General features: G+C 36.7%; 1 protein-coding gene across 1 annotated transcript in view; it reads left to right on the top strand.

The window, feature by feature from the left end:
* jbug (filamin-type immunoglobulin domains fbug) overlaps positions 1-13,306 on the top strand; it is an 879,391-nt gene that overhangs the window by 551,885 nt on the left and 314,200 nt on the right. The window contains exon 29 of the mRNA XM_090401914.1: positions 8,976-9,113. Within this exon, the coding sequence (XP_090258040.1) occupies positions 8,976-9,113 (138 nt within the window). The remainder of the gene's footprint in view (positions 1-8,975; positions 9,114-13,306) is intronic.

Genomic DNA, 13,306 nt, shown 5'->3' with positions numbered 1-13,306 from the left:
CATTAAATGAAAGCATTAAATGCTTTCATTTAATGCTTTCCATTCCCTATTCCCCAAGCAGTCTCTAATTTTGTTAGTTAGTATTGGAGGCTTGTAAGTTGGTATAGCTCTTGACTGTCTTCTCCATTCACCTATTGTGTTATCTCTCACAGACTAAGAATGTTCTAAGGGATTTATTTTCAAAGATTTGTAGAGATCTCAGCTTGTTTTTTTCTGCATGTAAAAAATGGGTCTAGTGCTTATTTTGTATTTTCCTTTCTATTTTTATTTCTGTTAGGTGAGAATTGTGAAAGGTAAATGTGGAAGCAGAGATTTTAAATTTCATATTCATCTTTGTTATTATATCTACTTACTTTTAATTATTCATTCTATTGTCTTTGATTTTTAATTCTCATTTTTAAATACAATTTTAAGTTCTATGAGCATTATTTTATATCTTAAGCATTTTCTCTAATTAGGGAAGTATACTGATATTATTGTTTCTCTTATATTTATTTTTAACTGTCTCTCTACTACGTTTCTCGGAAGCTAAATGGGATTCACAAGACGATGCCTTTCTTCCTCAGATGTCTTATTAGTGATTTTAGTATTAGCATTACTTCCAAATCTCCATGGAGTCTGGACATTATACAATAAATATCATACCTTGTCTTGAACACATCCAGTGTTGAAACACTCACTATCCACTCTGAAAATGTGTTCCACTCATTCACTACCTGCCAAGCAAAAAATCTCTTTTTTGTGCACAGAAATTTGGTGAGACCTAATTAGCACCCTATAGAGTGGAACTACACGTTCTGTGCATTATAGCTGCAAATTGTTAGGTAACCCTTACAACTTTTGTGATGTGTCCACTGAACTTCAGTTCCCTATCCACCAAGTTATCCAGATACCTTGCTTCCTCCATCTCCTGAAGCAAAGTTCCTACAATATGATAAACTTCATTCCATCTCTGACCCAAGTGCATACCTTTACACTAAGCAACATTGAAATGGTATTCCCATTCTCTAGACCAAAGCACTAAAATTTGAGGATCTTATTCCATTAAACTGTAGCATGCTTGTTCTGACATTGCTACATTTCTTCATTAGGTTTAATATCTTTAATGGGACATGTGCATTCAACATTATAAAGTAACTTTACAGCTTACACATGTAGCAAAAAAATTATATAGAATTTTATTTAAAACTCCAATATATTTCATCCGGGGTACTTAAGGGTCAAAGCTGTATAACTGAGAAGAGACCTCCACATAGCCTTTAAAGGAATGTGGAGAACCGACCAGGGCTTCTGACCTAATGTCCAATCCTCACCTTCTCGTGATGCACCCTGTTGGTTATCTACCTGGATACTGAATGAACGAGGATGGGCTGACAATTTGGGATTTAGCCAATGAAATTGTAATTCTTATTGACCTAAACCAAATTACAAAATGATGGTACAACATGACAGAATTTCATGCCGGCTGGGGCGTCGCCCAGTTAAACAAGCCCCCCCTCCCCGTTATTTTCACCAGGGAACCAGGGTGAACAGCGAAAAGTCAACTACTGGAACAAATCTGAAAAAAACACCCCAACCCAACATCACCAGAGTTAAAGATCAGTACTATCAACATAAGAAGCCTGAACGGCAAAGAAATGGAGCTAGTTGAGGAATTAATAAGTACCAGATCGACATAATAGAGGTGACTGAAACAAAAAACACAAAAACTGATGAGATCTTTCTGAGCAATAAATACAAAATGTTATATTCAGGCAATGATAATCAAGGAAAAGAAGGAGTAGCCATTGTATTCAACACTAAATACGAGGCTAATCTTCTTGAATGGCAGGCAGTCTCTAGTAGAGTGATGTGGGCAAATATCAAAATGGGGAACTGGATAATGAGACTTATTTGTGCCTATGGTCTCACAGAAGGTTCTACTAAGGTAGAAGTGGAGGAATAGTTTGAAGCTTTAGAAAAAGCAACTGACACAATGAAAAAGGAAAAGTTGGTCCTTGTTGGGGATCTAAATAGCAGAGTAGGAAGTGATTGTCAGACAAAAATGTTTTGGGAAAATTTGGAGAAAAGTGTAAAGCTAATAATAATGACAAATATTTGTTGGATTTCTGCTCAGGAAGGACTGGTTATTACTAACACCATGTTCCAACATAAAAATGTGCACAAATTCACATGGAGAGAAGAGGCAAGAAATCAGAAAAATCTCATTGACTATGTTATTGTTGATAGTGATGTTTTCTCCCTGGTGCAGGACACCGGAGTGTACAGAGGATTTGAAATTGGAAGTGATCACTATTTATTCTTGAGCAGAATAAAATTGAATTTCATATTGAAAAGAATGACATGTAAGAAAGTTTTAAAGTGAATAAAAGTTGAGCAGTTCTCTGATGTGAACTGTAGACTAAAATACACAAAGATTATTGAAGAAAATGAAAGAGTTTGAGAACAGGAACCAAACTTTAGAGATTCAGTGGCAAGCCTTGAAGAAAACCTTGATTGATTCAGTCAGAGCGGCATGTGTTGAGTTGTCTGCAAGGATAGAAAAATCAGAACTCCATGGTGCACACAGCAAGTTAAAGAGACAGTGAAGGAAAAGACGAAAGCATATCAAAAGTTCCTGGCAAATAAGTCAGCTTGTGCTCTTAGAGAATACAGAGACAAATGTAAGAAAGCTAAACACTGTGTAAAACTAGCTAAATAAAAGTCATGGGAGGACTTTGGCAAGAACATAGAAAATAAATATCAAGAAGGTGGCAAGATATTTTGGAGGTTGTTGAAGAAACTTAGAAATGGAGGAGAAAGTACTGTAAAAGGATTTAGAGATGATACAGGTGACATGAAAACAGGAGAAAAAGATATCCTTGAAGTATGGAGTAATTACTTCAAGAAATTGCTAAATAAAACAAGCAGTGATAGCACAGCGGTAAAAAAACACTGACCAGGCATGCAGTCAGGAATACATATCCATACTTGAAGTCGAAAAAACCACCAAAGGATTAAAATGTGGAAAGGCAGCAGGAGTAGATGATATTCGACCAGAAATGCTGAAGTGTGGTGGTATAAAAGTCTTGCAGTGGCTGCACTGCATGTTTCAGGAGGCCTGGACAGAGGAACGAATTCCCGATGATTGGAGTAGAGCTCTCATAGTAACCATATATAAAAAGGGAAATAAAACTGAATGTGAGAATTACAGAGGTATTTCCCTACTGAGTGTTTCTGGTAAGATACATGCAAGTATACTTGAGAAACCTTTGAGAAGAATTGTAGAAGAAAAGCTTGGGGAAGAACAAGCTGGATTCAGGTCAAATAGAGGCTGTCAGGATCAGATCTTCACTTTACGACAAATAGTCGAGAAAGCATGGGAATATAACAAAGATCTGTATTTAAGTTTTGTGGATTTGGAAAAGGCATATGACAAGGTGCCAAGAGAGAAGCTATTCACTACGCTACAGTTATATGGTGTCAATGGGCATTATATCAAGCAGTGCTTAGTCTTTATTTGTTGTAAGTCAGCAGTTAGAATTGATGGAAGTACAGGAAGATGGTTTAATGTTAAATCTGGTGTGAGACAAGGATGTACATTATCCCCTCTGTTATTCATTATCGATATGGATAACATTATGAAGGAAAGTAGTATTAAGCATGATATCAAAATTTGAGATGTTAATATCATCCACATAAAGCTCTTTGCTTTATGTGGATGATATTAAATATCATCCACATAAAGCAAATATATGATAAAAAAAATATCATCCATCATCCACATAAAGCTCTTTGCTTTATGTGGATGATGGTATACTTATCAATAAATCCGCTACGAGTCTGCAAGAGTCCTTGACTAAATTGAATAACTGTTGTAATAGATATGGTATGAAGATCAGCAATAAAAAGACAAAGACAATGAAAATAGGCAGAATCGTTGAAAATGTCAACTGCATTGTGAATGGAGAACCTGTGGAACAAGTAAAACATTTCACCTACTTAGGCATGATTTTTAGTGAAAATGGTAAATTAAATATGGAAAAAGACAACATAATCAATAAAGCTGGTATAGTAAGAAGTCAATTGAATAAATTCATATGGAATAAGAGAGAAATTAGTCGGAACACTAAATTAGCTGTATACAAGATGGTGTTCAAACCAGTTTTAACTTATGGATCTGAGAGCTGGGTCAGAAGTAAAACACTTGACCAAAGACTAGAGACCACAGATATGAGAATCCTGAGAAAGATTAGCGGCATGAACAGAAGGCATCAATGGCAATATATTAAAAATGAAGATATTAGGAAAGAACTTGAAATTGTCGGCATCCAGGAATGCGTTAGCAGAGCTAATCTCACGTGGTATGGTCATTTTAACAGAGTGGGCGAGGAAAGATTGGCAAAACAAGTGTTCTCTGCCAGGTTGGAAGGAAAAATGACCCAGAGGATGACCAAGATATTGGTGGATTGATACGGTACAAAGTGCCTTAGACGACAGAAATATAATATCTGATTAGATATATGAAGAGCCAAAGGCTTCAATTCGGCGACATATGACTTGTTTAAGTTAAGGGATATTACTTCCCATATCGTTTCTTAGCCGAATAAGAAACTCAAAGAGTTTCAAGCCGAATATAGTAGAAACTATATAAAGTTCGGCGATTCCAAGCGTAAGTAAATACCTGGATACTGCAGCAACTGACTCTAAAGGTAGTGCAAGCTGAGGCAACTCATGTCTAAGGTGGAGCAAGCTCCGATCACTATTCTTGATATTTACCCATAATGTGAACATAGCTCCTAGGAGCTGTATTTCTGTTCTACATATGTTGCCGAATTGAAGCCTTTGGCTCTTCATATATCTAATAATTTATTAGGACACCTCTCGGCAATACTCATAGAAGGGTTGTAAGTTCTGTTCGCTACAAACTTGATATTAACTAGATCTACCTACTCACTGATGAGACCCCAATGAGGGTGGAAACCTGTGCAGGGCGGATCTGGCTTTGAGAGGCTCCACTTGGAGGTAGGTTTTTGCCTGTCTCTGAGTGGGGCCACCACTGAGATTATGGCTCTGCTTGGTGGTAGGGTGAGCCTGCCACTGGGTAGAGCCAATGCCGAGAAGTTCTTCTCGGTGATGGGGTGAGCCTGTCATCGAGTGGAACAACGCTGAGTTGGGCGATCTTTCGGGATTGTCTTATTTTTAGAGCCCACTTCACCTATACATAAGGTTTAAACCGGTCTGGGTAGTGCCCTTCTCTCATAATGTAGAACAGAAATACAGCTCCTAGAAGCTATGTTCACATTATGGGTAAATATCAAGAATAGTGATCGGAGCTTGCTCCACCTTAGACCTGAGTTGCCTCAGCTTGCACTACCTTTAGGGTCAGTTGCTGCAGTATCCAGGTATTTGCTTACGCTTGGAATTGCTGAACTTTATATAGTTTCTACTATATTCGGCTAAGAAACGATATGGGATGTAATATCCCTTAACTTAAATAATATCTGATAATATTGGAGTTTTGACAAGTAACAGAGTGATCTGGAGGAAAATTGTAGATAGGAAGTTAGTAATGATGTAAATTTTTCATGTAATACTGTCATATCCTGTACACCCTTTGAGGGTAGATGGCAGGAATTTGATGATAATGATGTATTTCATCCAATGTTATATGTACTTCATCAAGGAGACTGACCCTTAACTACATTCAAAAGATGAATCACAATAATGAGTCATAATTCATGTACATATTAGCTCGTGCCTCAGTCGCAGCTGAAGTAATTGATATTATACTATTAGGGTTCAAAGGAACAATTCTTAAAAGTTGTGTAGATTTAAAAAAAAAATTATGAAAAGTTAATAGTGATCACGTCTCAAAATTTGTATATCAGCATGCAGTCTGATCAGGTCAGGTTTGAATGATTTCATAGTGTTTGAGATGTGCAAATTTGAACTTGATGGATTGAAGTTTAGTCTGGTTCCATAGAACTCTGTCCCTAGTGTTAATGGCATGCAAAGGAAGGCCAGACTTGTCAGATTTCAAAATTCTAATATACTCTTGATGTTCTTCAGTTTTAATCAATGCAGAACAGACATTCTATCTGAAATAACAATGATGGCATGAGGAGAGTACTGATAGACACCTGGTAAGGAAAGAGATGGTAGTGCATCCTTTGTGGATGCTAGAAAGGAAAACAGTTTCCGAGCTGGTTTGAAGGAAGTATATAGATTGAAATATTGAAGAATCCGTGCTGTTTGTTCTGAAGTTCCTTTAAAGTGGGATATTGAAATTCTTTTCACATCAGATTGTAGTCAGGAGGAAGGATGATGATTATCAATACTTTTTTGAATGGTAGTTTGTTGTATCCATTAGACATCAGATTGTTTTTAGTTTTTTCAGTTCATCTAACAAAACGGGGATCAGAAGAACAGATCATACTATCTGCTCATCTGGTCCCTTTATATAAGAGGGGGTGTAGGACACACCTCTTATATAAATTAGTTCTTCCATTGTATTCTCCCACATCAAAAAATTCACATGCCCTACTTCTACATAGCCTATGTATCAAATTATTTGCCATCATAGCCGTTCTTAATTTGCTGTTATCATATCTTTGTAACAAGCTAATGATTTTCAATTTTCACTCTCAGTTTCCATCTCACTTCTTCCAGCAATCCTTTCATATATAACTGAGTGAGTGGTGAGTGACTCTATTCTGAGGATAATTTTTCATTTTTCATCTCAGTGAGTTCATCTGCTGTTCTTATGTCAGTACCTTGTTCTTTGTTTGTTTTTGAAATGCTTTATACTTTCCCTTACTTTGCATCTCAATTCTTACATTCCTTCTAGATCAATTCATTATCTGTTTAATTTCATGGTTTCTGAAGTGTCCCTGCTCTGTATAAACTTCTTGAGTTTCATAACCCTTTTCTGTGGCTTGGGTCATTAACCATTTAAGTCCATTCAAGGAAGATTCAGTAATGCTTATTTTATGACAAGTAAATATTTACAAGGTGGGGTTGGAAGGGCAGAGTGACTAATTTTCCTAATCCCCTTCTTCATTCATCTGGCCTCCCCCTAGTAGCAGTAATCCACTTATGCCATAGGGGAATATGCAAGGGTATTTTATCCCTATCTTTTAGAGATTGCGGGGAAATCAATCTCCACCCTTAGCCAGTCAAAGGTAGCTGTCCCAAAACTATCAACAACTTTAAACAGCATCAGGTGAAGAGAATATGGCAGACAACTGCCTCCATCTTGTGGTCCCTAACACAATGTATTATTCTCTGAAATAGTGTGATTATACCATCTTTTTCTTGAGTTCTGTGGTTAAAACCTGAGTTTCCACCCTACTTGCCTGAGCCAGAGGTCGACTAACTTGGGAATCAGTCAAAGAGTGGCTTAAAAAAAGTTCCTCTAGTCAGCAGCAAGGATTAAACTTAGAATGCTTATTCTTTGGTTTGTCTGGTGCTGTGGATACAAATGCCATTTCTGCAGGACTTCACAGGTATCCTGCTGGTAGCAGTACTACTCTTTATAGCTCATGTGATCATAGGGATACACAGGTTCTTACCACACACACACACAAATACCACCACCCCATCAAGGAGAAGATGCCATTGAATTGGGGGGGGGGGGTATTGGAAACTTTTCCTTCGAAGTAATGAACTTTTATTTTGCATCACTGTGTTGGCTTAAAAGTTCTTCGTAATTATAAGTCCTAGGATAAACTTTATTTTAAAAGTTCCTTCAGTACCATTGTTGCTATTTGTCAGTAGAGGTGTATCTCTATGATCACATGAGCAACAATGAGTAGTACTGCTGCCAGAGGGACACCTGTTCGTGATAATTATATGAGACAACCTGTATTGGTGAGGACTCAAGGATCAAGAGTGCTGGATCTGGTCACATCATCAGAGAAATTAGTAGCAACCATTATAGCCACGCTGCATCTACTTGGGAAAAGCGGTCATGTGGTCTTTGCCTGGGAGAGTGCCAGACAGGCAGAATTTTCTGTTAAGAAAGAATTATGAGGCAGATAATTATGACAAACTGATGTATATATTATATTTGCTTCCCTACCTTTGACTGTTCCTCATTTCACACTGTGCTTTCTGGATTGAAGTTTCCCATAACAATTAGTTATCTGTACTCATTAACTCATTATGCTAATTTGCCAATGCATGCCATCCACAATTCTTCCATCTATCCTCTGCCCTATAGCAAACTAACTATATATTTTATCCTGTTGGCACTGATCTCATACTATACAGCCTGAAATGAACTGTTGTCTGCATCCCTGTCCTCCTGCTGTACTTCTATTCTTTTTGGCTTCAGTTCTTTAGCTATCATTAGTTTAATCTTCCACCCATTCTGTTCTCTCTGTCCTCTCTGAAAATGCTATGTCCCTTGCATTCTATCTCATGTAACTATATCATCCTCCATCAACCATTTCTCACTGATACCTGTAACTTTTGATCAGGTTAAATTAACTAATGCTGAAAACTTCTTTCCTTTATTCTGAATATTTCTGGTATTAGTATACATAAACAGCAATACCCCAGTCATTCTACATTCTCCCTCACAAACCTGGGGGAGCTACATTCAGCATCATTCCCACTCACCTGTATGATGCCTGCACTCATACTCACCTGCATCCTCCTAAACATGCTAGTTTCTCTGAATCCATTCCATTCAAGTGAAAAACATTTGCATTTATATAAATCCTTTTGTATATCAAGCTGACTGCATGCATCCAGAAACTCCACAGCATTCCTCCTGCACAACTCAGGAATTGACTTATTTTACAGTTGTAGCTCTTTGGAAATCTGTAATTATATTAATAAGTACAGATTTTCAAACATCATTGATTGAATTGATATACTCTTCAAAGGAATTCTTGAAAAAAACCAAGTAGGTTGAAGATATATCATTACATATATGTGTGAAAAATTTACAGATATAAAACTAACATTTGTGTATTTGAAAATTCTAGGTGACCACTCTGTAGAAGTTCGAGTTGATGGTCAGTTGATTGCAGGAAGTCCATATTTGGTAAAAGCATATGATTCAGGAAGAGTGAAAGTGAATGATGTTGATAATGGAATAGTAGGAAAGCCAGTTTATTTTACAAGTAGGTATTTCCTTTATCTTTTACATTTATAAGTTTTTGAAACAAATTTGTATTTGTAATTGTTGGAATTGTCATAATGTTCCATATAAGCTTAAAATTATTGAGTGGTTTTATATAATAATAATATGGCAAGAATTTAATACCTTTACTGGCCTTGATGTATTTACACATCAGTAATTGTAGGAATGCAAAGCAAACATTGAAATTAAAATGGCATTTGGATGCTATTGAAATAACATGCATACAAAGCATATATGTATTTCATTTATATAACCATTTAGGTTGTTTAATAGAAAATAAATTTATATACTAAAAACATTGGAATATTATATATTACAAATGCAGAATAAACTGGAACTAACAACTAGTTGCATTTTCTTGGGAATAGTTTTTTTAAGGATGGGAAGTAAGTTAACAAGTTCCATTTCTTTTTAAATATCATTACGACAGTAATGGATTAATTAAAATCAAAATTACTTGACTGGGAGGAGACCTATACATAGCCTATGTGAAATGCAAAGAACTAGCAAACTTCTGACTCAATGCCTGTTCACATGCCCAATTACTAGAAGCTTGATACTTTGGTGTTTTTCCAAGCTATACATCCCTCCTCCCCATTATTTTTTTTTTTTTCCAAAATACCAGGAGGAAAGAGTGGAAACTCATTTATGGAAGCAACCTCAGCAACACATGTAATCAACATCATCTTGACTTTCCACGAATTTAAGTAATGTTTCTGCAGCTGTTAGGACTTCATTACAACTTACTTTGTAAGCTGGTTGTAGTTCCTCAACATTGTCCTTGTCAAGAAAAATGCTTAATCCTGCTATCAGCATTGGTTCTTTCAGATTTTGGATTAAGTCATTGTCAGTCATTTTTTCATAATCCTGCTTCATTTTTGTCTATATTTAAACACTTGTTAATGTTTTCCTCATCCTAGTCTTTGCAGATGTCAGTATTTTGAATTGATTTTTAAATATCAGAATCAATTTTTGCCCTATTATTTAAGTCTTCCACTTCCAAATTATTTTCAGTATTCGTAAAGTTATCGGACACTATTTTTTTGAATGATTTTTCAGCTGTTTTACTTTTAACTTCTGTCCAGGCTGTAGAAATGTTATTGATAGCATTCTTTAATTGTTAGAGACTTCCAAAATAAAAGAGTATTTTTCTCTACCATAATGAAGTCCAACATCAGAGTTTTTCTATACAATCATTTCATGGTCTCAATCACACTCTGGTCCACAGGTTGAACTAGTGATGTTACATTTGGCTATTTTCTGCAGAAAGTTTTTTTGCTGGAGGAAGGGATGGAGTGCTATCTAATAACTTCCCCATAATTTGATTTGTGGGGAAGACTTTTCTGAGAGAGAAATGTTTTAACATAAGGAATGAATTTGCCTTTCCCCTTTTTTCAAAAATATCCATAATCATCCATGCGGATCTAGTATTATGATAATCTGCTGGAATATTTGTTGTGTCCTTCAGACTTTTAAGAGAGTTAGATTTTTCCACTATGACTAATTTTAATTTCTGCTCATGAAGCATTTGAGTAACACAGAATTGTTATTCTGTCTCTGCTTTTCTTTGTTTCCTGATATATTTTTCTTTCTGGCACCTTTCCTGTCACAGTATTCCACAATTCTGATATCATTTTTAACAATCTTCCCCTTCTAAAGAGGCAAAATGACATCCTTATCTTTACATGTTAAAATTTGTTTCAGCATTGCAATTATCTTTCGAGTTGTATTTGCAATCTTTGCTACTTATCCCCTGAATTTCAACTTGTTGTTTACTAACACTCTAAGATCCCTAGCCTATTCAGTTCCTTCTACCGTAATCCCACCAATATAATACAACATTGGATCTCTAATCACACCAAAGTGTATGACTTTACATTGAACTGACATCCATTTTGCCATGCTCATAATTCCAGCCTATTCAATCATGCTGCAAGTACTGCATATCAGCTGCATTCCTGATTACCATACCTATCTTGGCATCATCAGCAAATAACTGTATGTTGCCTGTCAAATCCTTCCTAATATCATTAATGTACAGATTGAATAACAGTGGACGAAGGACTGATCCATGTGGTACACCACTAGTACCTTAAATCTTGCAGACTCACATCCACTGTATACCACTCTTTGATATTTGTCAGTCAGCCATCTTCTTAACCATGTGAATATTTTATAATCCAAAACCATATTCTCCAATTTATGCAACAGTCTTCCATGCTGTATTCTGTCAAAAGCATTAAAAATCCAAAGTATCACGGTGTATCCATTACCCTTGTTTAGTTCAATGGTAACATTATTATAGAATGTGAGCAAGTTGCTAAACATGACCTTCCCTTAGTAAACCCATCTGCAGCAGAATATTGTGCCCTTGTCTGGGAAACAAGTGCACACACTAACATTATAGACACCCAGCTAAACTCTACCATGCACACAATTAGTGGAACAGTGAGAAGCACCCTTCTCTCCTGGCTGCCTGTCCTATCTAACATTGCTCCGCCAAACATACGGAGAAGACAAGCCTCAATTAAAGAATTTAATAAAGCAATGAGCAACCCACTCCTGCACCAGACTCTCATAAATCCACCTAGTCTTCGCCTAAAATCTAGAAAGCCTTTCTGGTCCATTGACGAACTCTCTTCAACTTCCCTGCCAACAACACCTGACATGGAGAAAATACTGGTCCAACAATCTCCCAACAAACAGCTTCCTGGTAGAAGATTCCTGTGCTCTGCAGCCTGGTTTTGCTCTTCCTAGGATGATTTGGTCATCACTCAACAGGATCAGAACTAACCAGGGCAGATGTAGCTACCTACTTCATAAATGGGGGCTGTTAGACCACCGATATTGTGATTGTTCTCTCTTTGCTCAGATGATTACTCATATTGTGAACGACTGCCCAAGGTGCCAATTTCATGGTGGTGGCCTACAGGACATCCACAAGTGATGGATGAGGCTTTGGCTTTCCAGACTGGACATTGACATGTAGCTGTTCTGTATTCCTTTTGCCATAAGAATAAGTAAATAAATGTTGCTCATTGCAAAGTAGAGATTCGCTGTCGAACCATTTCTGAATGCAAGCCCTAACCAATTTTTCCAAAATCTTTACTACCACTCCTGAGACACTAATTGGTCAATAGTTGGACAGTCTTTGGACCACCCTTGTGCAATGGAATTATCATACATTCTTTCCATTCCTGCAGAATCTTTCCTGTTCTGAGACTCATATTGAACAGCCTGGTCAAAGGAATAATCAGTTTAGCTAAACACTGTTTTAGCACACGTGCTGATATCCCATCAGTCCCTATTGCTGAATTCTTATTCAGTTTGTGCAATAGCTCTAATACCTCTTCTTCATACACTAGGTTGATAGCTTTTAGCAATATGGATACTCATTAGTTGAACAACCTCTTCTGCATCTGTCACTCTTACACCAACTGCATTTGGTAGAGTTAATTTTTCATATTTATTTTGTTGTTTACTTGTAGCATATCGATAGAATTCTTGTGGGTTGTCTTTAGCTCACAGAGCCAGTTTCTTTTCATACTCAGATTAGCTTTTGTACAACAGTTGTGATCCTTCTGGCCTGCTGCTTATAATTTTCATAATGGATATCGTTCTTATTCGCACAGTATTCCTTCCATATCATCTGGTTCTTACAAATCTCTTGCTTAATAAAATTACACATCCATTTCACTCCTACCCTATTTATTCTTCGAACTCTCAGGACACATTCTGATATCGCATCATTTAAGTACTTTTTAAATGCTTTCCATGCACTGTCAATATTCTTCCCATTCATCAACAATACCATTCTGCTCAACTCAGTATACTCCTCAGATGGTCATAAATTCCTGCTTTGTAGTTTAGCATATAACCTTTTCTGAATGGAACATTCATAAACTTAGTCACTTCCCAAGTGAGTATCGCATGATCACTGTCACCAACTTGAGTCAGAATAGTTACCTGTTTAACTGGAACACCCTCTGACACTATAATCAAATCTAACACTTTTTGACCTCAAGTTCCTTTTTCACATGCTGCTTGAGGAAGTTGTCCTGCAACAACTCAATAAATTTAGCTTCATTCTTCTCATGAGACTTTACTGCTGCCCAATCAATATTTGGATAATTAAAGTCTCTCATTATGATTACCCTTTTTGCACCCACCATC

Source organism: Typopeltis vanoorti, chromosome 12, assembly GCF_054136105.1.
Source record: "Typopeltis vanoorti isolate ZY-2024b chromosome 12, IOZ_Tvanoo_1.0, whole genome shotgun sequence".
Classification (NCBI taxonomy): domain Eukaryota; kingdom Metazoa; phylum Arthropoda; class Arachnida; order Uropygi; family Thelyphonidae; genus Typopeltis; species Typopeltis vanoorti.
This window is presented reverse-complemented; position numbering and strand designations above follow the sequence as displayed.